Source organism: Lepisosteus platostomus, chromosome 1 (assembly GCF_059453375.1).
Source record: "Lepisosteus platostomus isolate fLepPlt1 chromosome 1, fLepPlt1.hap1, whole genome shotgun sequence".
Lineage (NCBI taxonomy): Eukaryota > Metazoa > Chordata > Actinopteri > Semionotiformes > Lepisosteidae > Lepisosteus > Lepisosteus platostomus.
In genome coordinates, this window is record NC_142611.1 from 3,339,641 (window position 1) to 3,361,352 (window position 21,712).

Sequence of the window (21,712 nt, forward strand, 5' to 3'; positions counted from 1 at the left end):
TTGGCCAAGGGCCCGGTTTACACGGCGAGCACCTCCCCCCGAAGCGCTGTGTCGCTGGCGGAGATGCACATGGTCCCCATCGCTAGCAGCTGCAGCTGGACAGGTTAGTGGTCGGACGCGAACGCCTCTGTCGCAGGTGTTGATTTTGAGCTCGGGTCCCCCGTGAATTTCGTGTCTCGTCCCCCCCGAGCGGCGCAGCAGTCTCGCGAGCGATGACTTGTCGGGTGAGGGTTTTTTTTTTTTTGAGGTGCCGCTTTGTGGAGAGGTGGGGGGGTGGGTCGATAGTGGATGTCCGCCCAGAACGGAGCTGATGGTCTTCAGGAACAATGTGCATTGCCGTTTGAGCATCCTGCCTCCCGGAATATCCCCACGCTAATGAATGAAACAAATGCAACGGTAATAAAAAAAACCGGGGTGCGCTGAGCAATGATCGCTACAGGCGCTCGGCTTTTCTGCGTCTTCATAAGTGGAGAAAGATGATCCCCACGGGGAGCGATCACAGCGGGTCAGCGGTGGGCGTCGATGGTTTGAACAGGCGGCGAGGTCTCGGCATAACTGTCCCTCTCGGTCCGGGGGCAGGATCAATGCAGTGTGGGCTGGGCTGGGCTGGGCGAGAGCTCTTCGGACAGAGGATGGCTTGCCGAGCAGACAGCCGGCTTCCTTGAGCCGTGAGCTCGCCGGCGTGCAGGAGAGGAGCCGGGGCCTGGAGCCTGGCGGCCACGCAGCCCGCTGTAACGCAGAGGGTCCGGTTCACAGCTGCAGCTCGTCACTTCACAGTCAGTTTCATTTTAAAACGCTGCACGCAACGCAGGTCCATGCAACATCATACAGTGTTCCATATCTTGGGTTTTTGTCGGGAACATCGTACTTCATGATGAAACTGTCGTTTTCGTTGTCTTCTCGTTTGCTGTTGAATTCTTCTAACTTAATCCCTTTATCTAGCATTACTGAGTTACATTGCTGGAACCAGAATGTGCCACAGCATATGCTATGTGAATGATTTATCATGAATGATCTTTTTTTTTCTCATAGCTTCTTTCTTTAAGGAGCCTCATGTGCACAACTGCACGTGTGTGCATATCGGCAGATCAGTCTGAGCCTGGAAGTACTGGTGTTTCCAAAACCTTAGCAAGGGCGAATGAACGTGAATCAGACGACTTTCCACTGCATGTCTTTCTTAAACGTGTTACAGAAGTCCTATTCTTTGTTTTTTCCATCTTAACATCTAAACTTACAGACAGCATAGCACGGTGTCCCTGATTTTCATATGAAAAGCTGATCAACACATTTGTAATCTCTCGAATTGACTACTGTAATGCTCTACTCGCTGGGGTATCTAAATCTACTCTGAACAAACTGCAGTATGTCCAAAATTCAGCAGCCAGAATCCTGACCAGGTCTAGTGTTCACATTACTCCTGTCCTGGAGTCCTTGCACTGGCTTCCGGTCAAATTCCGTGTAGACTTTAAAATCCTCATGCTCACCTATAAGGCTCTGCATGGCTTGGCACCTCAGTACCTGTCTGAACTATTATCGCCCTACTCCCCACCTCGCAACCTCCGCTCTTCAAATTCTGCCCTCCTTACTGTCCCCCAAGCCCGTCTACATTGTATGGGTGACAGGGCCTTCTCCTGCTATGCCCCCAAGCTCTGGAACTCTCTGCCCAAGGATATCAGAGAGTCACCTTCTCTAAACTCCTTCAAATCCAGACTAAAAACCCTCTTCTTCAGAAGAGTCTTTACTGAACTGGTTCCATTCTTCACCCCTCTGCTCTTCTTAGTACCACCATCCACGGTCTCCTCTATATATTGTAGTTGTGTCTTATCTTGTGTATTCTCCTTATTTATTGTTGTATTCCTCTTATTTATTGTTGTTGTCATCCTGTAGAGTGCTTTGAGAAGCCACCTTTAAAGGTGCTATATAAAATAAAGTTTATTATTTATTTATTTATTATTATTATTATTATTATTATTATTATTATTATACAGGGGCTTTTGTTAGTGAATTCTTGTCAAGATGGAAGAGTGCCACCTACTGGTCACCGAACACCACTGCCACCCGCAGGCTGGTTTCCACTGAGGACTCCCATTGCAATACTGACCCTGCCCAGCCATGCTTAGCGTCTGAGAGCCGGAGAGAAATGAATGGAAATTGGGCGGCGCTGTGGTGCCGTGGCTCAGGATCTGTGCCTGTGGCTGGAAGGTTGCCGGTTCAAAGCCCGTGGCCGGCAGAAGAATCCCACTCCGTTGGGCCCCTGAGCAAGGCCCTTCACCCCAGCTGCTCCAGGGGCGCTGTATAAATGGCTGACCCTGCGCTCTGACTTCTCAGGCTTCTCTCTCCCCATCTGTGTGTCTCACAGAGAGCAAGTTGGGGTCTGTGAAAAGACACATTCCTAAGAGAAGATAAGTTGTTTTATCTGAATGACGTAGCACCATCTAGTACAGGCCAGCCAGGTGTGACTTAATAGCGTCTCAGAATTTCTTGATCTGTGTTTTCGGTTCCTTTCAGAACTGGAGTGCAGGCGAGGTGTGATGACACAGAAGTGAGTCATCAGCTGTCTATTCTTAAATGCGCCAGAAAACTCACAGAAAAAAAACAACAACAACAACTCCCAGTATGCTTCTCTAAGTTGATATTTCGGGAGCTAACTCTTAGGGCCGTTTTGAGGATGACATACAGAGTGTCTCAAGTAAAGCCAGATTATCGCGGTTTAGAGCCATGTACTATGAAACTACAAACGCAAAAAAGTGAAATGTTGACAATACAACACAGCAATGTTTAGACAACTTTAGAAGACAGAAGGCGCTTTCTTCTAGAACACGTGGCCTTGGTTTTCAGATGGTCGGTACATCTTTTTTTCTCTTTCCTGCGTTACTGCTGATAGGACCCTACGCTTAATGAAGCACAGCCTGTCCTACCCTACATGACGATGGTGCTGTTTTCTGGTTGGGAGCATTAAAGGTTTGTTTCAGTAGCGGCTGCGAGAGACAGCCGTGGGGGGTGCGTTGAAACGCGGGGCAGTTACCTCCGTCAGGGCTGGTTCAGCTGTCCTGATCCGTCAGGGAACGTTGTTCGCTCAGGCATAAGTGAACGGTTTTGTTGTTATCGTACGTGTGCCCGAATTGTACGGCGTGTCTTTTCAAAGAAATTAGAATCCCAGCCAGCTGAGAGCCTTCAGTGACGTACCCGCTCCGCGAGCGTGTCTGGTCGGTGTCACTGACTGTGTGTTGACATCGATTTATTTTTATTTCTTTTTGGATCGGTTCCCTCAGGGCTGGAATGTCACGAACGCAGTGGTGGTGGCGTGGTGACGTGCACCCTTTCACTGTGCGCTTGGCGTTTTATTTTTTGTTTTGTCTTTATTCAGTATGGCCAGCACTTCAATGGAATTGGAACTCTTGTGACTTTTCCCTTTTCCTGGGACCTAAATCCCGCTTTGCATATTTTTATTGGAGAATTACAGTTCAGGTTGTGCGGAATTCTCTTATTGGGTGTGAAGAACAAAACTCTCAGATTCCAGGAACCAAGGCCCCCTGTGAAGTAACGCCTCAAAGTTCGAATTGCTTCCCAACTACTCGCCAGACTGACCTGGCCAGAGTCTTTTGCGGTTTTCGGGTGAAAGGTGACTGGCGCTCATTGGCTCACCACAGCACCACCCACCTGTAATTTGCTCTCCTCTTAATCCAGCTGTAACATAACCCCCCCACGGTGCTTTTTTATTCACCACTTCTATGTAGTACAGTTCTCTGAATTGCGGCTCAGTTCAATAGCCTTCAGGTGTGCATGTTCCTATTTTTAATTGTCTTTTGTCTCTTTTGATTACAAAGGCGATGAACAAAATAAAGCTTGTGCTAAGGTTTCAATCAGTTGCACATAGTGAAACAGCAACAGTGCCCCTTTTTTAAATCGCAGCAACAAAAGCTCTTCAGTGTCTCCCTTGATGCTGATACCACTTGTTACTGTCAGTGCTGTGTGAACGATCCATTAACGAACACGAGGGGAGTGCAGGGTTTTTCCTTGATCTGGCTGCACATGTAATGGGTTGAAGGAAGTGAAACTTAATATTAGTCTAATGTTTGTGCTGCAGGCATGGTTTTGGCTTGCCAAAGAATGCGTGTTATGCATAATACTTACAATCTGTGATGCCCATCAAGAACCCCGAGTGTTCCAGGGAGAGGATGTGCTGGACGGTGAGAAGTTAGGAAATGGGCTCCACTCAGTTGTGAACCTGTCCAGCTCGTTCGGTAGTTAGTAGCTCACAGACAACTCCGGAGGGCTTTTCTGGTGCACAAATGTGTTTTTAATGATCTTTACTGGGTGTGATGGGCTGTCAGGCACCCGCACCATTAAATGAACTGAGCTCAGCCTTTCACAGGGTGAGCCAGAGGCCCGAAAGCTAATTCCGCTTCGGTGATTTCCGGATTCCCGCAGTGCCGAAAGCTGCGGTGCGACTGACCGTTAAAACGTCATTCCCAGACCCCTGCAGTTAGACGTTGTGGGATGAGCAAGAGCTGGTTCTTGTGAGCAGTGCAGTTCATGAGTCCACAGGAGGGAGGGGTTTACTGCAGTAAGGCCGTAACCTGCACGAGCAGTCGAGGAGGTGTGCGCGGCACTTGGGCAGTGGTGAGGTGGAGAGCAGAGCTTGGGTGACATGGCCACAGCGCAGAGCCCCAGAGCAGCTTGCAGGAGAAGAGCAGTCCTGCTGCTCACAGCCCCCGGCCTGACCGACGCGCAGCAGGACAGGCGCGCTGACGCACAGCTGAGCAGGAAGGTCTTCGCACATTTCCGAACAGCCCCGTCCACGTCAGGGTCACGGGCGAGCAGTGGGCACTCAGCAGGGTACGCTCTGGACAGGACGCCAGTCTGTCGCAGGACTCGCACGCAGACACACCCACTCGCGCCAGGGCCGGTATTCCCAGAAGCCAGTGAGCGTGCCAGTGCGTCTGTGGACTGGGGGAGGAAAGCGGAGCACCCAGAGGAAACCCACACTCCATGCACATAGCACCTCGCGAGTCGCACCCATCTTCATGCCATGCCATGCATCTTTAATCCCCCATGCGAGACAAATTATAGTCACTTGTAATGAGCTCTAAGATTTCTTTAAAGTTGTACTGACAAAAGGGGTTTGCTCGTTTCTGATGGCCCAATTAATTTCTTTTGGCTTGTGATCCATGTGCCCTGGACTAATAATACTAATAAATGAGGTTAACTTATTTTGCTCATGCTTTTAGCCGGAGCGACTGACATTTTTACCCAGTTCTACAGCTGGGCAATTTACTGAAGCATTCCAGATCCCTGCTCCTGGGTACAACAGCAGTTCCCCAGCTGGGATCTGGACCCAGGACCTGCCAGGTGTAGGTCTGGAGCAATCAGATCTTGTGCACTGCTGCCCCTGCCTGTTTTCATTACAGTTTTGAGCAATATTGTCCTCTGCTGTCTCATTCTGTAAAGCACTCCGTGGGAAAAACTATTGTAAAGGGCACTGTAGAAAATTAATTATGGGTTTTAAGTTCCCTCTTAATTTGTTTGTTGAATCCATTTAGGTCTCTTCTCTGCTTGTTCTGCTGTGTTATGGAACAGCTGTCACACAAGTGTAAAAAAAAAAGTGACGAATTATTCTAAAACCATTAACTGCTTTTAGATTCGCAGGTCATTTGCTTTAATTTGTTTGAACACTGTGTCGCTGTGTTTTCCATGTTGTTGTTTTTTTTTTCCTCGAGGGTGCATGTTTTGAATCCCCATGGAAACACTCAACATGGGAAATAAAAACACAAATGGCATTTCTGGGCCTGCTGTGGCCTGATGAGCCGAGAATAGTTTCTCTGACACAGCCCACCTGGTGCTCAAACATACTCTAGTAGTGGCAGCCTGGAAACAACCCCGGTCATCTCAGGTGCTCATGTTGGTGTTTTTTTCAAACCCCAACTCGAACGAAAAGGACCGGTTCTGGTCCATAATAAGCGTTCAGAATCGCACGGCCGCTTTCCAGGCATTCAGCGTCTATGCGAATATAATATTTGAGTCGATAACGGGCAAAGATCTTGAGTAATATCTGCGTTTTCTCTCTTGGCCGCTTCCGTTTCTCTGAAACCGACGCGCATCTGTGTCTCCTTGCAGCTTCCCCGTGTGTGAAATCTGGTTTGAGAAATTACAGCTGCTTGGCTCCTTCGTGCCACGTTGAAAAGACCCCTTTGTTTTTGCCTTACGCTGACGGAGGCGCTGGTCCACGTTTTGGATACTGGGGAGAAAAAAAAAAATGTCATGTGAGCTCTTCGCCTCTGTGCGAATTTTTCCGGAACTCTTTCGTTTTCTCGTCGCAAGGAAATCAAGAGGAGAAACGCACTAAAATAAAATACAATCTAAAGCGACATACTGTACTATGTGTCTATGGAGGCGTGCGTGCGGAGAATAATGCAGAACCAACAGAATCCTGTATTTTGCGCAGCTCGAAAACGAAACGCCAATTGTTAAAAAAAAAAAACATTGTTCCGAATTCCAGACTGATAGTGCTTTTTTAATATAATCAAGAAAAGTCCCCCCCCCCGCCCCAGCACTGAACACAGTCTTCCTTCCCGTTCGCCCGGGCGCAAGGCTCCTCGGAGAAGCCGGCGCGGCGCTTGCGGGTTCCTGTCCCGGGACGGCGGCGTGAGGGCGGGGGTGTGGGCGGAGCGCCGAGCCGGCACACTCCGGAGCTGGACGGCGCCCAAGAGGCGCCCAGTCTTGACCTCGCCGCTCCCGTCGTGGGGTTACTACAGGACAGATGCCTGGGTTTTTCCGCATGCTCCGAAGCTGTTGTTCTTTATTATAGAATTTATTATATATTGTTGTTTTATTATAGAGTTTTCCTCTTCTATAATAATAATAACTGCTTACACTTATATCGCGCTTTTCTGGACACTCCACTCAAAGCGCTTTACAGGTAATGGGGATCCCCTCCACCACCACCACCAGTGTGCAGCCCCGCCTGGATGATGTGACGGCAGCCATAGTGCGCCAGAACGCTTAACACTCATCAGCTCTCAGTGGGGAGGAGAGCAGAGTAATGAAGCCAATTCATAGATGGGGATTACTAGGAGGCCATGATTGGGAAGGGCCAATGGGAAATGGGGCTACACCCCCTACTCTTTTCCGAGAAGCGCCCTGGGATTGTTAATGACCACAGAGAGTCAGGACCTCAGTTTTATGTCTCATTCGAAGGACGGCACCTGTTCACAGTATAGTGTCCCCGTCACTATACTGGGGCATTAGGACCCACATAGACCACAGAGTGAGCGCCCCCTGCTGGCCCCACTAACACCTCTTCCAGGGCCAGTCTTCCCATAAGCCAATTAACCTCCCAGTATGTCTCTGGACTGTGGGAGGAAACTGGAGCACCCAGAGGAAACCCACATGAACACGGGGGGAACATCCAAACTCCACGCAGACAGTGCCTCAGCACTCTCAGGCAGCAGAGCCAATGACCGCTCTATCATGTAACCCTACTCTTAAATTATATTAAGCTGTATTTGTGAAGAGTTCAGTATTTCTAATCCTTTTCAGTTCTGTAAGTGCCTTTGGCTGTTAGAAGGATATTGTAATAACCTTTCGCAGCCTGGTTATTTTATTAAAATGGACTCAGCTGGGTCTTGGAAGGAATTGCGTTGCAAGTTCAGGAGGAAAGGATTTGGATTGTGTTCTTATCCAATTTAATTGGCGTGGGATTTAAATTCTGTAAACTGCCGTTCCAGTTTAAACGGTTAACTAAACCCTCCAAGCATCTGGATTGTGAGGAGTGGATTACGGTCATTATGCACTAATTAGGCTAAATGATCTCAGCTTTGCTGTATTGTTCGGAAATCAAGCTAAATCCAAGTGTGAAGCGAAAGCAGCTTGTTCCCTGTGTGACTTGTGGACCGAGAGAGCGCCGGGCCAGAGCTGCCGCAGAGGCAGTGCCGCTGGGGTTGTGTGGAAGAGCGCTGCTCCACGCCGCGGGAGCGACGCTCGGCCGTCGCCGGGTGGCCAGCTGTCCGCTCGGCCCGTGGTGTTCGGCTGGACGTTGCCGCGAAAGCCTGGCTTTTTTCCACTCCAGCTGTCCTGCACTTCGGGGCGAGAGCCTGACGCCCCCTCAGAAACATGCTTTCTTTCTCTTCCGGGGTGTAATTAACCGTAGGAACAGGCACAGCTTGGAAGTAGTTTATTTTCCTTTTAATTGTGCGTATTCACAGACAGTGGTGGTTCTGTTGTCCTGCATGCATCCACATTCCTTATTTTTTCACACTCCTCATCGTGTTCCTTCAGTGCAGCGCGTGATTGCATGCTCATTGGCTCTGCGGCTCAGGATCTGTGCCTGTGGCTGAAAGGTTGTCGGTTCGTATCCCGCGGCCGGCAGAGGAATCCTACTCCGTTGGGCCCCTGAGCAAGGCCCTTAACCCCAACTGCTCCAGGGGTGCTGTATAAATGGCTGACCCTGCGCTCTGACCCCCAGCTTCTCTCCCTGTCTGTGTGTCTCAGGAGAGCAAGCTGGGGTCTGTGAAAAGACAAATTCCTAATGCAAGAAATTGTATAGGGCAATAAAGTGATCTTATCTCATTGGCTAAGACGTCTCCTGTCGCTGACCAACCTTTCATGAATGAGGCCTTCAAGCGATGTTGGCCGCCGAGATCTTCAGTGCCGGTTCACTCCTGGTCACACTCATACTGTACCTCAGCACAGGTACGCATTACACTTCGTTTATTGTAGAAGATTTTTTAATTCCTCTTTTCCGCCAACCGTAGTGTGTCTTTTTGTTGTGTGGGCTTTGCTGTTGGTGTGATGCGACAAGAATGCGTTTGACCATCTATCTGAAACTGAGCTGCAGGGTCTTGTTGTGTGACACAGTGTGCTCTTAAGGTAGGATCTTCGGCTTCTGTGGCCAGAAGGGCTGAGACCTGCTGAAACACAGGTCTGTGCAGCTTTTCATTTATTGTGAGGAGCAAGCGAGCAGGAGTCCTCATGGTAGTAGATTAGTATCGTTGAGGTGAAGGCTAGGGTCAGTCGGCAAGGGCTGCCCTCTCTGGAGTCCTGGAGAAAGAGTGTCCCCTACGTTCTCCTGTGCGCCTGTAGGCTGACGGCAACATCATTAAGGTACACGATTCTTGTCCTGTCGGTGCTGAGCTTCCTGTCTGCCCCTGTGGAGCTTGTGAGCTTTTAAAAGATGATTGGTGAATGGGTGTGCATAGGGGGTCATCTGCGACACTCCGGTGGGGTTGGCGTGTAGTGAAAAGCTGTCAGCTCTGAATTCAGAAAACAACTTCAGCTTCCCTCTCCTAAAAATAGGGTAGTTTCCTACTGCCATGTGACTTTTTTTAGGAAAGTAGGTGAAAGGTCGTACCCAGTCCTCTATTTAAAATAAAAGTCGGCACGTTGGCAATGGAACATTTTATTAAAGCAATTTCTTTTCAGCTCAGATTGTCCAGGCTGTGCTTCCGATTGGTTAAACAAAGTGCTCTACACTGCATAATCTTTCCATGTTCTCTATTCATAGGGTACTGCACGTCGTCTTTTTCACTGCGCTGTTAGGATGGGTGAGTGTCTGTGCACAGAGGCATTGTGGCCCCCTCTCTGTTTGCGTGTCTTTCCCGAGTGTGGAGTTTTGAGAATTCTTCATTCCGGATGTAATTATAGTTAATTATTGTCTTTGTAAAACCCGTTAGACATAAACATCCTTGATTCTGTGGAGAATGGTGGAGAGAATACGTTCTGAAAAGATTTTTGTTTGTAAAACGCTCTCTGTCTTGAATGGTCCCCGCTAGATTCTTTACACAAGCATCTTAAACAAGAGTACTGGAGATGCACAAAAAGTTTATTTTTAATGTCGTACAAAGTGTATTTGAGAAGCTCTGGCCCACTGTTTAATATAGATGCTCAAGGCGGTTGGTTTGTCTTTCCTGGTGTTGGGGTCATAGTTACAGAGACACCAGAACCAGGACTGTTCATTTAGTCCTGTTCATTTAGAAGGAATTAAAGGCTTCATTCCTCGTCGGTGTTCTTTCAGCTTGTTTAAAATACCAGGCTAGAAATCTTTCTATTCATTAATGCCATTAAGGTTTGCAAAATGCTGAAGTACTGTGAGTTAATATGGTCAACAAGAGGAGATTTGAACAACATCAGTAATGTATAATTGCCATTATGAACCCTTTTTAAAGAATTACATACTTCAACATTTTAGAGGGATTAAAACGCTTCATTTACAAAGAATTCACTTCCAGCTATCTTTGAGGAAAAAGTTCTTCTTTTATTGGGGAGGTTTGTGGTCAGCAAGCTGAATGTTGTGTCAGTTCTGTTCCTTTGGAGGCAGTTCTGCTGTGTGTTTTATGGTGAGAACCGTAAAAAATTAATCTTTTTGCCAACAACGTGCAGAAAACTCTTGGAAGAGTGGGCGAGTGCAGTTCTGTCCGTATCCTGTGGGAAGTGGTGCATGCTGGGATGTCTGCGATCTGTCATGCGGCGCAGCTGTCCGTCTGATTATTTTTTTGGGGGCTCTTTTCTGACCCGTGCTGTCCATTTGTACGACATTGTGTTTCATAAAGCTGCCTCCCCCTTTCCACTCGCTGCTGGCCACTGTGGGGTGGGGTGACCGTTTGGCTGGCCTGTCATTGGTTCGTCCTCTTTGCAAGCCAAGTATGGCCTGTCGCTGGCTGTCATGTTACCTTTACCCTGGAAAGCAGTGGGACCAGTGAGGTGGGGGGGCTGGCCATGTGACTCCTGCCCCAGGAGGCCTTGACTGATGTGGATACGCCAGCTGACGGGCCTCACAGCCGATGGCTGGAGCAGCGCCGCGTGCCTGCCAGACTTCCTGTGTGCTCACATGCTGGTGCGTGCTGCAGCAGGGAATATCTGCAGGGCCCGGGATCAGACGCCGGCTGTGGAAGGTGCTGTGAGAGAGTGCCTGTTTATTGTCATTAATGGAATTTTCCATAAGCGAGAGATTTGTGGCACTTTGCGTTTCACTGTGGGTAACTGTTCTTAGATGGAATGGCATTTCAGAAACGGTCTGCAGATATCTCATTTACTTTGGCCTCCTAGTACGTTTTTTGTTTCAGCCATCTGCTTCCTAAGTACAACCCCCCATTCCCAGAGCTCTGGGAACACTCGACAGCAGCCAGAGATGGGACAGGGTCTTGGTGTTGTTTGTCCAAGATTATTTGGGTTGTACATTAACTGTGCTTAACGACTGTTGTGTTCTGGGGAATGGGGCAGGACCATACCTGGGTTGCTGGGTTTGTCTGACCTTTTAAAACAAACAGCACAGTCCACGCTGAGGTGCCCCATGACTTCACAGGCTCCTTCTGCTGTCTTTTAAGCTCTGCTGCTCAGGCTGACAGAACATTTGGGTTCGGTTCTCACAGCGAGAGAGAAGCTGCCCACTGTGAGAGACAGGAAGCGAGTGCAGAATATTGTGAGTTCGTTGTGAATGCTTTCTGGGGCACTAAACAGATTTCATGTTGCTTTTCCTTTCTGTGCAAGTTATTTTAAACTGTTTTTTTTAGCTACGGACGGCGTCCTAAAGTGCTTTAAAGAGATTTTTAGTATCCAGTATGTTCTTATTTTGTGCGGATGTTGGGAAGGCTGTTGAATACAGTTTGAAGCATGCTCGGGTCTTTCCCTTTATAATCCTGAAAAAAGGAACCAGGGACATTGCTTCTGAGGACCGTCAAGAATTAGCCAAATTTAGCATGAAACTGGAGCGCACTGATTGAAAAGAAGTTTCAGTTTCGCAGTGATGTATTTTAGAGCAAGAGCAAAAATTGTCTTGTATGTTAAGGCTTTTGCAGATTGGTCTTTATAGTCTGCATGAAACATTTCTTGCCATTTTTACAAGGTGGGGGGAAGGAGTGTGTCACTGCCTTCATCCACTCTTGCCTGTAGTAAGAAATACGACCTCAAGGTAGGGGTGAGCTCTTGACTCATTCATGCATCGCAGAGTCTCTCTGCCTGGTCCTGGACAGCTCCGGTCTGACACTCTAGATCTACTAAAGATTTGGCCAGTTATGCAGAGAGCTGAAGGAGGCTTTGGCTCTTGAGGGCTGAAGAGTGTTTACAGATTTGCTCCAGGTAATCCCTAAATTTCTGAATGTAACAAACAGCTGGCTTGGCCAAACGCACAAAGACGATGAGTGGTTTCTAGAAACTGATATGCCCTGCCGACCTACAAAACCTGCTAGACTCATTAGCTGAATTTGAACAAGCTGTTACATTTTATTTCCACCATGTATGCGTCTTCTGTATCGATCTCAATCACTGACAGCCCAGCTTCTTCATTTATCTGTCTCTGGGTCGTGAGGATCATTTAAAGCTTCTGACGTGTTTGTTAATCCTATGCATGTGTAGCTCTCGCCCGTTAATGGATTCACGAAGTGTTAAATGTACTGTCTTGTGTTGCGTCTTTTACCTGCCTGTAAAGCAAATGTCCCATCAGGGGCCTTGAAGGGATCGAGACAGTGGCTCACCAGGACAGCGTTTAAAGATTCCTGGAGACTTGCCTGCTGCTGCACTCCAGATAATGAAAGGACACGCTGTACCTCGCACTCCAAGAGCAGCAGGGCATCAGTCACTGGAAGAAGCTAGAATGCAGTTGGTTGTACCCGTATTCGCAGACAAACAAGACCGCAGCGCGAATGCTGCAGTAAATATAGGCTAGCAGGCTGGACCCAGTGGAAAAGTAGGTGAGAAGTCAGCCGGTCAGTGTGTGCATGGGGTCGGTGGGCAGGGCAGGCGGAGGGGAGGAGTTGGTTAGCGTGAGAGCTGGTATTGTGCAACTGTGCAGTTCTTTCTTCACCTCCGCCCTCCCCTTGATGTCTCAAGGTGCCTCGGTAGGCTGGACCAGGGTCCAGCAGCTGCAGAGCTAGCCTGAGTCCACCGCTGCCTGGTACTGTGCGTTTCGGTTTTTCTGTGCTGCCCAGCGTGGTCGTCCAGCGGGCCTCCCGCGCAAGGTCAGCAGCACTCGGCTTCTGTTGGGGGTCTCCTAAAGGTTCACGAGAAACGGGGCGCTCGCTGTGAAACACAGCTGAAACGCACTCTGTGCCCTGCTCATCCTGTTCAGTAAGTGCGATAGGCACTGAATTACAATCATCTTGTGGTAAATAGCAACCTGTGGACCACCATTTTAACCTGAACTTTCCCCTCTGGACAGGTGTTTTTTTGTTGAGGAGAGTGCAGGGCTCATTCTTGAACAAACAGGGTTTGAATTGGCTGCACATGTAGTGGGTTGAAGGAGGTGAACCTCAATGTTGGTCTAATGTCTGTGCTGCAGGCATGGTTTTGGCTTGCCAGGGAATTTGTGTTACGCATAATGCTTACAATCTGTGATGTTCATCAAGAACACCGAGTGATAGAGGGAGAGGATGTGCTGGACAGTGAGAACTTGTCTTCGACATTGTGGCTGGGCTGCTTGTTCCCAACTGTTCCTTGTTAAATAACCAAATGAGTTGCTGTGGATAAAAACAGCAGCCGACTACGTGAGTATAGTTATGACTGTAACTGATTAGCTAGCTCATGTTTCCATATGAAATTGCTGCTGTTATAGTCAGTAACAGATCACAGCACTTTTATTGTCCATAAGTAGTTGTTGTTGATTTGTAAAGATAATTGTCGTTTGTGTATGTGTGTTGTCAGTTTTAAATTAAAGTTGGTTGCAAAACTTTGTGTTGTGCACGTTAGTACATAACGGTACTTGAAAAAGCCAAATAGACAATCAAGGATTTTTTTTCTTCCCTCTAACACTATTGCTAAATGCATCGTTTTTGTGTAGTCTTAATATCCGTAATATTGAACTTGAACTGATATTCTATTAATATCCGTAATATTGAACTTGAACTGATATTCTATGTCATGATTACATTGTTTGAAATAGTCCATAAAGCTGTGTAAATGAGTATTGTTAAGGTCTGTTTAATGATATTTAATGATTATTTGTGGAAAACTAAAAACGGGGATTACTCTGGACATTCTGCTAAGAAATGTTTTTTTTAAGTAATTATTAACCAGTGCTCACTGACAAGCTGTCTGCTTGAACATTGCTCGTTTAGTAGGTTTCTAGCTGATGTGAATTTATTTTCCCCGGTGTTCAAAATACAAAGTTCAAGCACTTACGTGGCCTTTCTGATAGGCTGCACCTTGGCAGGGGAAAAAACGGCGATCTGTTCGTCTGATGTGCTGCCCTGGTATAACTGAATGGGACAGATGTGGTACTGTATTATTACATCTTCCATGAACCAGGTTTACCCCCCATCCCTGACCGTCACAGGAGAAAGCCTTAGTAATGTGACGGAGGCAAGATGACTTCACGCTTGACTGAGAGACTGAAAGGAAGCTGGTTCCTCAGTTTGCATTTTCAGTAACCGAATTCCCCTGTGGGGTTTCAATTGTGGGATGTTCTGGTGATCGTGCGGGCGTCCCGGTTCGCTCCCGGCGGCTTGTAAAATAAAAAAGAGCAACCTGGTTGAAACGCAGCCCTCACTCATGAGAAAATATCTGGGTTTCACGGTCACGTTGCCAGTTTTATTTTCTTTGAGGCGGCCCGGAGAGTCAGGAGCGGCCCTTCCGATGTGTAGAATCCGGCAGCCCGCAGAAGGCATGAGCTGATTGCAGAAAACTCCTTCTCGTTTTTGTAAGACGGCGGCGAAGAAAAAATGGAGTCAGAGTGGCTTCTGACCGAATGCCTCTGACGCCGGCTAAAGCAAAGACTGCCGTAACTGAAAGGGAGAATGTACACCTTAGAGTCTGTAGAATATACCGAGAATCCAAAGAATCTCATCATTCTGTGCCTGTATGTTTTTTAGAAAGACAAAGAACTTGTAGTTTTGACATCGGTGAATTGTTTTGATTTTTCTGCAGTGAGCGGTACACTTGAGACACGTTTGACCGTTTCGTAAGTTAAGTTAAGATCGCTTTATTGGCCCTGTACAATTTCTTGTATGAGGAATGTGTCTTTTCGCAGACCCCAGCTTGCTCTCCATGAGACACACAGACAGGGAGAGAGAAGCTTGGGGTCAGAGCGCAGGCTCAGCCATTTATACGGCGCCCCTGGAGCAGTTGGGGTTCAGGGCCTTGCTCAGGGGCCCGACGGAGTAGGATTCCTCTGCCGGCTGTGGGATTTGAACCGGCAACCTCCCAGCCACAGGCGCAGATCCTGAGCCACAGCGCCAATGAGCATGCGCTCTGGTGAAGACCAAGGAGCCTCTGTGCTCCTGTTCTCAATCCAGCAGCTCCCCCTTGCCAGGGGACGCCTTGTCTCTCGCCGCCTGGAGCGCTCCGTGTTGAGCTGCTGGCCGCGGGTCCCAGCATGATGCAGCGCCCGGTGGTGCTGGCCACAGTGGGTCTCCTGCAGGTCGGCACAGCGCGACCGCCCGGCGTGGTGTTGGTCAGGCCCTGAGACCTCACTTCCTGCCCTTGCTGAGGGCTCGTCCTGACGCGACGACCGCATCCCGGCAGGGCCTCGCCCCTCGCCTGGCTTGTGTGACCTCGGCTTGCTTGGAAGACGAGTGTGACCGGAGCCTCTGTCCCTAGAAACATCTGTGGGGATGAGCTGGGGTGACCAGGTGGCCTCTAGGGCTCTGAGCCCGGAGAACAGGCACGTGCTTGTCCAGACTCTGAGGAGAGGGACGGGGTCCCACCAGACCACCCCTGCAACCAGGCGCAAAGCATGAGCTGCAGATGCTGGTCTTGTTCCTCCCCGCGGGGGCGCAGCAGGCTAGGTGCATGTGTCTTTCACAACACATCGCTGATGCCTGGCGTCGGTCACCATAATCCATCGCCCAGGTCACGTCAGCCCGGCTGAAGGTCAGCGTGCCCGCGGCAGAAGTTTCCGGCCTCATCTTCCTGATGGTCACTCCGGTGCCGCCTTCGAACGGCAGGTTGCTTCTCGTCTCGTCGCGTGGTCTGTGGACTTTGAGGGCTGAAGGGCTGTTTTTCTGCTTCCCTCCCTCCATTGCAGACGGTGAACGATGCAAGCTCACGAGTTGCTGAGGCAGCTGCGCGTCCCGGAGCTGGGAGAGCTGAGGCAGTATGTCCGCAGCCTGCCGACAAACACCCTGATGGGCTTCGGGGCCTTCGCTGCCGTCACCACGTACTGGTATGCCACGCGCCCCAGAGCCCTGAAGCCGCCCTGCGACCTGTCCCTGCAGTCTGTGGAAATAGAGGTGAGTTTCCATCGGGGGCTGGGAACTCTGGTTTGAGCTGATCCCAGGTGTTGTGGAGTTTTACCGTCATTCCTTTTAGTCTCTTTTTCCATCTGCACCTAACGATCTCACGCTGTGTCCTCTCAAAATTCAAATTCAAATTTAATCTGGGGGATACATTGTTGTTTTTCTTGTGTGGCCCCGGCTTTAGAAACACTGAGCTGCTCCAAGCAACTTCTGTCAAGGAGTAATAAAAATGTTTCTGTTTGAAAGCAAAAGTACATTTTATAAAGCTCTTCTTCAGTTGTGCTGTGTTTGTAGCTCTTCTGACATGCAGGACGGGTGTCGGTACTACTGTAATTCCCTTTTCGTTTTTATTTCTCGTTTTCTCTGTGGGTTTTCCGCTTCATCAAGCGTTGTTACACAATATCCCCAGTCATTTCATTAGTCCTATAAATTCAACTTCAGCTTTGAAGTTCGAGTCTGAAACCTCTCAGGATTGGTCTTACCTGTTCTTAATTAAGGCCTGTGTTTTCGCTGTGCCCTGAGGGACATGGTGTCTTTAATATAGTCTAGTAACCAGATGCGTTGCTGTCTACACTCAGTTTCAAAAACATCAATTTTTAAAGCACCTATTATTGTGTTGCAAACACAGGTTGGATTTCAGACGTAAATCCCAGTGTGTGAGATTATTAGTGCTTTAAGAATATGAGCCCTGATCTTGATGCTTGCGGTATTCGAGTTCAGAACAAACCTGGAGATCTGTGGTGTCTGCTGTAGGAGTTCCTTAATGTTGGTGTGTCCGTTGTCTAGATTGTCAGGTTTACCTGCATCACGTAAAGCCTGTGCACACAGCTTGACTCAAGCCAAGCAGGTAAATCTGAACAGTTATCAGCAAAGCTTTTCCTTCAGAGTACCTCCCTCAGATACACACACACACAGATTTTTTTAGCCCTCCATTGTGGCGAAAAGATCCTACACGTTCTGAACCTGTGGACACCAGCTAACTGTGCATCAGCTGTCTATCACATTCGTCCACATGTACTTTCCTTGTCAGAAGGAAAATTAGCCAATTTCCCTAGAAGCTAAACTGGTGAGCCCCCATTTTTTTAGTTTGCTAAACAAATTACTTTGTACACAAATCTGTATACAAATACGGCAACTGTAAATAACAGAGATGTCGCCGTCTGGGGGCGAGGACAGCACTTGAATTTCACCAAACGAAGTTCAGATTTGTTGAAACAAACACGTTAACAGGTTGAAATAACATTTAACCTCGTGCGCTGAAAAACCAAAATGCATCTGTTCGGGTGTACCTGTTGGCATACCCAAAAATAAAAACAAAAACCCGCTACCACGAGCATTAAAACCGATTTTATTACAATTGCTTTGACTGTGTGTTCATGTCAGACCTACAGAAGGCCCGTGTAGGGCACTGTACCATCAGAGTTAGGGGCTTTGGTTAAAGACCCGGGAGGAAGTTCTTCAACCACCACTGGAGGTGTGTAGTTACACCCATCGTTAGTGCAGCTTAGTTTTTCCACATTTCTGTTGTAAACTCTAATTGCAGGTTTGGAGGGGTGTTGGATTACCTTTTTATTTTTTGTGGCATTCCACAAGGTCGAACGAGCGGATATGTAAAACATGACGTTTCCCACACTGGGTGGGAGCGCTCCCCCTGCAGGGAGGCCAGTGGGAACAGAGGGCTTGGGCCTGGTGCTTGGCCATGGGGGGGGGGGTGTCACATGTCGCTGGTGCTATTCTCAGTCTTCCTGACGAACAGGCATGTGATTCACAGAAGGGTGAGCGAGTGCAGAGACGCGCGGTCTAACTTGGGTCGCTTTCTGTAGGGGGAGAGAAGAAGAAAAAAACTTGGCACGCGCTGGTAGCATACAGCTGTTCTTGTAATCCGTGAAATGTGCCACAGTCCCGGCTGCATAACAGGGCCTCTCCGAGCCCTGACATTGCAGTAGTCTGTTTCCAGTTGCTTGCCTGTTCCTGCAAGTGTGACTGCTGCTCGTTTGGGTAGCCCAGCTCGCAGATAAAGGAGACGTGGCGTTCGAACCTACAGTTTCTTTTCATGTTGTAAAGCCGAGAGGTCTGTCGAGACGTAGTGAGGAATGTTGTTCATGCCTGCTTTTAGGTGGGTTAGACGTCTGTTTACCAGCAGGACATCCTGTACATGGTAATTGAATTGACCATAAAAAGGCGTTCTGAGCTCAGCTACCATAATTTTACGCATTTTGAAAGCGACTGCTGTGCTCTTTGTTTGAAGTAGCTGTTCAAGCGCTTCGTAAACTTGAGTCTTTCATAAAACAGGAGACAAAGCACCCCTTTGAGAAGTGACCCTATCCTCCAGATATAAAGGCAGGTAATTATCAGAATACCTGCGCGTCTGCGGGAGTTTTCACTAGTCAGTGTAGTCAACTGTATGTTGAATATCGCTAGGGTTGTCAGCGTGGTACACACACAGTATACAATAGCGGTGTTCCAGGTCAAACAGGACTCTGGCAGGATTATCCTCCCTCAACTGTTGTGGTGTGACACACCTGTTAGTAGTAAAACCAGTTAGCCGAATCCTAAAACCCTCTGTTGATGTGGGACACGCTCTCCCACCGGCAGCACTATAGTGCTACTGCCTTATAGCCTTACAGCTTAAACCCTTCAGTTCAGAAACCCTTGGAAACTGCTGTCTTCTGACTGGTTAAATCAGTCGTCGATTCTCTTTGATCCTCAGCCTCAGGGCCGTGGTTCTGTGTGAACAGGAAGGATCCCCCTCTTCCGCAGTGACGGTCAAAGCAAAATAAAAACCTTCATCCTATTTCCTTTTTATTCTTCATCCCATTTGTTTATTTGATGGTTTAGCACTCCATCTAGTGGTAGGGTGTGGTTCCCAGGCTGTTGATCTTCTCAGTCAAGTGAAATGAAGATCCCCTCTTTGGTAGTGTGTCAAAGTGAGCTTGGGCTTTTCGGATACTTGGAAAGCCCGGACTTTGGAATTTCCCTCGAGCCTTTTCAGATCAGGGGTGTTGTGGAAAACAAGGGGAACACTCGGAAGATTGAAAAGTTTGGGATAATTAATGGTTCTTGACATGTTTTTTTTTTTTAAAGGCAGTGGCTCCAGCTGTTTCTCGGTTAGCCGTTACAGAGTCCCTGCACAGCCCCTGAGGCAGTGCAGTGCCAGCTCTCCCACGCACAGCTGGTGTAGACGAGGCCGCCGTGTCGCCCCTCCTGCACAGAGGGACAGAGCTCTTCTGAGAAGCGCACAGTGCTGACAGTGGGGATAGCCGCCTCAGCCACACCAGCCTGAAGGGGCTCTATTGTTTGCTGTTGGAGGGGGTGGCCTGGTTCGCATGGAGAGAAAGTTGCTCTGCCCGTCGGCATCATAAAATAGTCGTTCCTAAGTGACAACAGGCATTTTTCTGTTTCTTTCGGGGGGGGTTTTCAGCCACGCGTCTCTTGTCTAGATTTAAACCCCTTGTCTTCCCATTTTGTTTGTTCTGAAGTCCTTCTTTGTCAGTGACTGCCTCCCCAGACCGTGTACTAGGTCTAGCCGAAAAAAGTAGTTCAAGTAGGGAGCTGTGTCAGCATGTGTAGGCTGCAAAGGAACAAGTAAGGCTTTCTTCCCTGCTGGAAAGAAACACAATGTTCCCGCTGTGGAGCCTGCTTCAGGTGTGTGTAGTTAAGTCATTTGTTTTCTCACAGAACCTGTTTAAGGGGTAACTTACTCAGATTTTGATGATCTTCTCCAAAAAGCCCCAGTGTTAAAGGTTAAGTAGAAAGAGCTTTGGCATGATGACCTGCTTCCCTGTGCTTGTGGACTTGTGTTGTCGTAGTGTTATAGTCTTGTGATGTTTGAGCAGCAGGTATTTCTAGAAAAAAGGAGGAGAAATGGTCTGGCTTTTCTGACTCGAGAGTCAGAACTGGGACAGACAGGTGTTCATTGATAGGATAAAGCAAGGAAACAAAACAAAACATTACACAACATACAGAAATCAACTTTTCACTACATAGAAAACAAGAGATGTGCGTCCTGCAGGTCTCCAAGACTGACCAGAACAAGGTCCTCTCGCATGACGCAAGCCTAGAGGAAGAGCAGGGTGAAGGTGTTCCCTCTCTCTGGTTTCTCTCTGTTTCTCTGTCTTCCTCTCTCAGGTTTGTGCTGTGTTCTACAGCTCTTGAAGACTCAGAGGGTTTACCAAGAAGTTAATGAACCAGAGTAAATCTCCAGAAAAAAAAAACGCCTTTGTTAATCTGTGTTGATCTGGCCTGTAAAATCAGCTTGCAGCTAAGCAAACAGCTCAGAGGAAACCCAGGGCTTCCCCAGAGTTTCTCCATGAGTAGAGCCTGACTCTGGAGTCCCAGATCTGTCTGGGGACCAGCCCTGGAGCAAATGATTGATTGTAATACTTATGCACATCCCCTTTAAAAGTGTTACATTCAGGATTGCATCGATCTTCAGAATGAGTCTTCCTTGGAAAGGGAAGACTGTGATTGTATTTCCTCAAGCTCAGCTTTCCTTCACACACACACACACACACACACACACACACACACACACACACACACACACACACAGCTGAAATCTCCGTTCGTTCAGACGGTCCTGCTGGGAGAGCCGCTCCGTTACTGTTGTGGTAACGGCCGCCTTGTAACCACAGCAGCCCACTTCTAGAGCGCTCTTCTGCTTCCGGTTAGGAGCCAAGTGGAGGGAGCGCTCCTTTTTCAACCCACTGATCCACTGGCATCCTCCGTCGTGTGACGTTTCTTACTGAGCTCGCCGCCCCAGCACTCTCGGCTGCCCGGGCAGGGGTTGTTACTCGGGATGGTTGTTTCCTGAAAACAGCTCCTCTGACCTGTTCTTCCCAAGTGCTAGAGGTTCCCTGCGTTCAGAACTCAGTACACTGTCCTGCTGCTGTACCAGATAAGCACTTTTCAGGCTTGTGGCCTCTAGGAATGTACATCACTGCTTTGGGTTTACAGGGCTTCTCCTGAACCTCATCCCTTACACCCTCCTCCTGTTACAAGTTCTGCTGCTGTTCAGCGATCTGGGCAGCAAGCAGTGTTAAAAGGAAGCACAAAAATAACACTGGACACCATCCGCTACAACACAGGATTTAGGTTCTGTCAAATAAGCAACAAACATCCAGATCATGTCTTGAATATAATGATGCACAATCTGTCCCTGACTTTAAAAGCACGAGACTGGGGGGTCTTGCAATATGTGTGTATAACTGTGCAGCCAAATTGGTTTCCACCAGTTTTCTAGTGACAAGCGAACGTCTGATTTTCAGCACAGCTGATTTTCGCACAGCAAAAACGTGACCTTTCTCATCTCAAACAGAGGTGTTGGATTCTGCTGTTGTTTGAGGGAAAGTTTGAGTGACCAGTTCCTCCTTTATTTGCCCCAGGGCGGTGAATATGCCCGAAGATCAGTGCTGAGTGACAGTGGGAAGCTCATGTCCTTCTTCTACAGTGAAGCCAAGACCATGTATGAGATCTTTCAGAGGGGCGTCCGTGTATCAAGTAAGTACCACCGCCACGTAATAATCCTGATTTATAGACTGCCTGTTGTA

At 48.4% G+C, this 21,712-nt stretch overlaps 1 protein-coding gene across 8 annotated transcripts in view; it reads left to right on the top strand.

Annotated features, from left to right (window-relative positions):
- acsl1a (acyl-CoA synthetase long chain family member 1a) overlaps nt 1-21,712 on the top strand; it is a 37,964-nt gene continuing 16,252 nt past the window's right edge. For 2 of the 8 annotated variants that reach the window (XM_088639757.1, XM_088639698.1), the window contains exons 1-3: nt 11,261-11,416; nt 15,953-16,157; nt 21,548-21,662. In XM_088639757.1, coding sequence (XP_088495883.1) covers nt 15,963-16,157; nt 21,548-21,662 — 310 coding nt within the window. In that variant the 5' untranslated portion in view covers nt 11,261-11,416; nt 15,953-15,962. Of the gene's footprint in view, nt 104-125; nt 225-10,755; nt 10,890-11,260; nt 11,417-12,799; nt 13,060-13,343; nt 13,476-15,952; nt 16,158-21,547; nt 21,663-21,712 lie in introns of those variants that run through there. The other 6 variants (XM_088639707.1, XM_088639738.1, XM_088639725.1 and 3 more) reach the window with 6 other exon arrangements.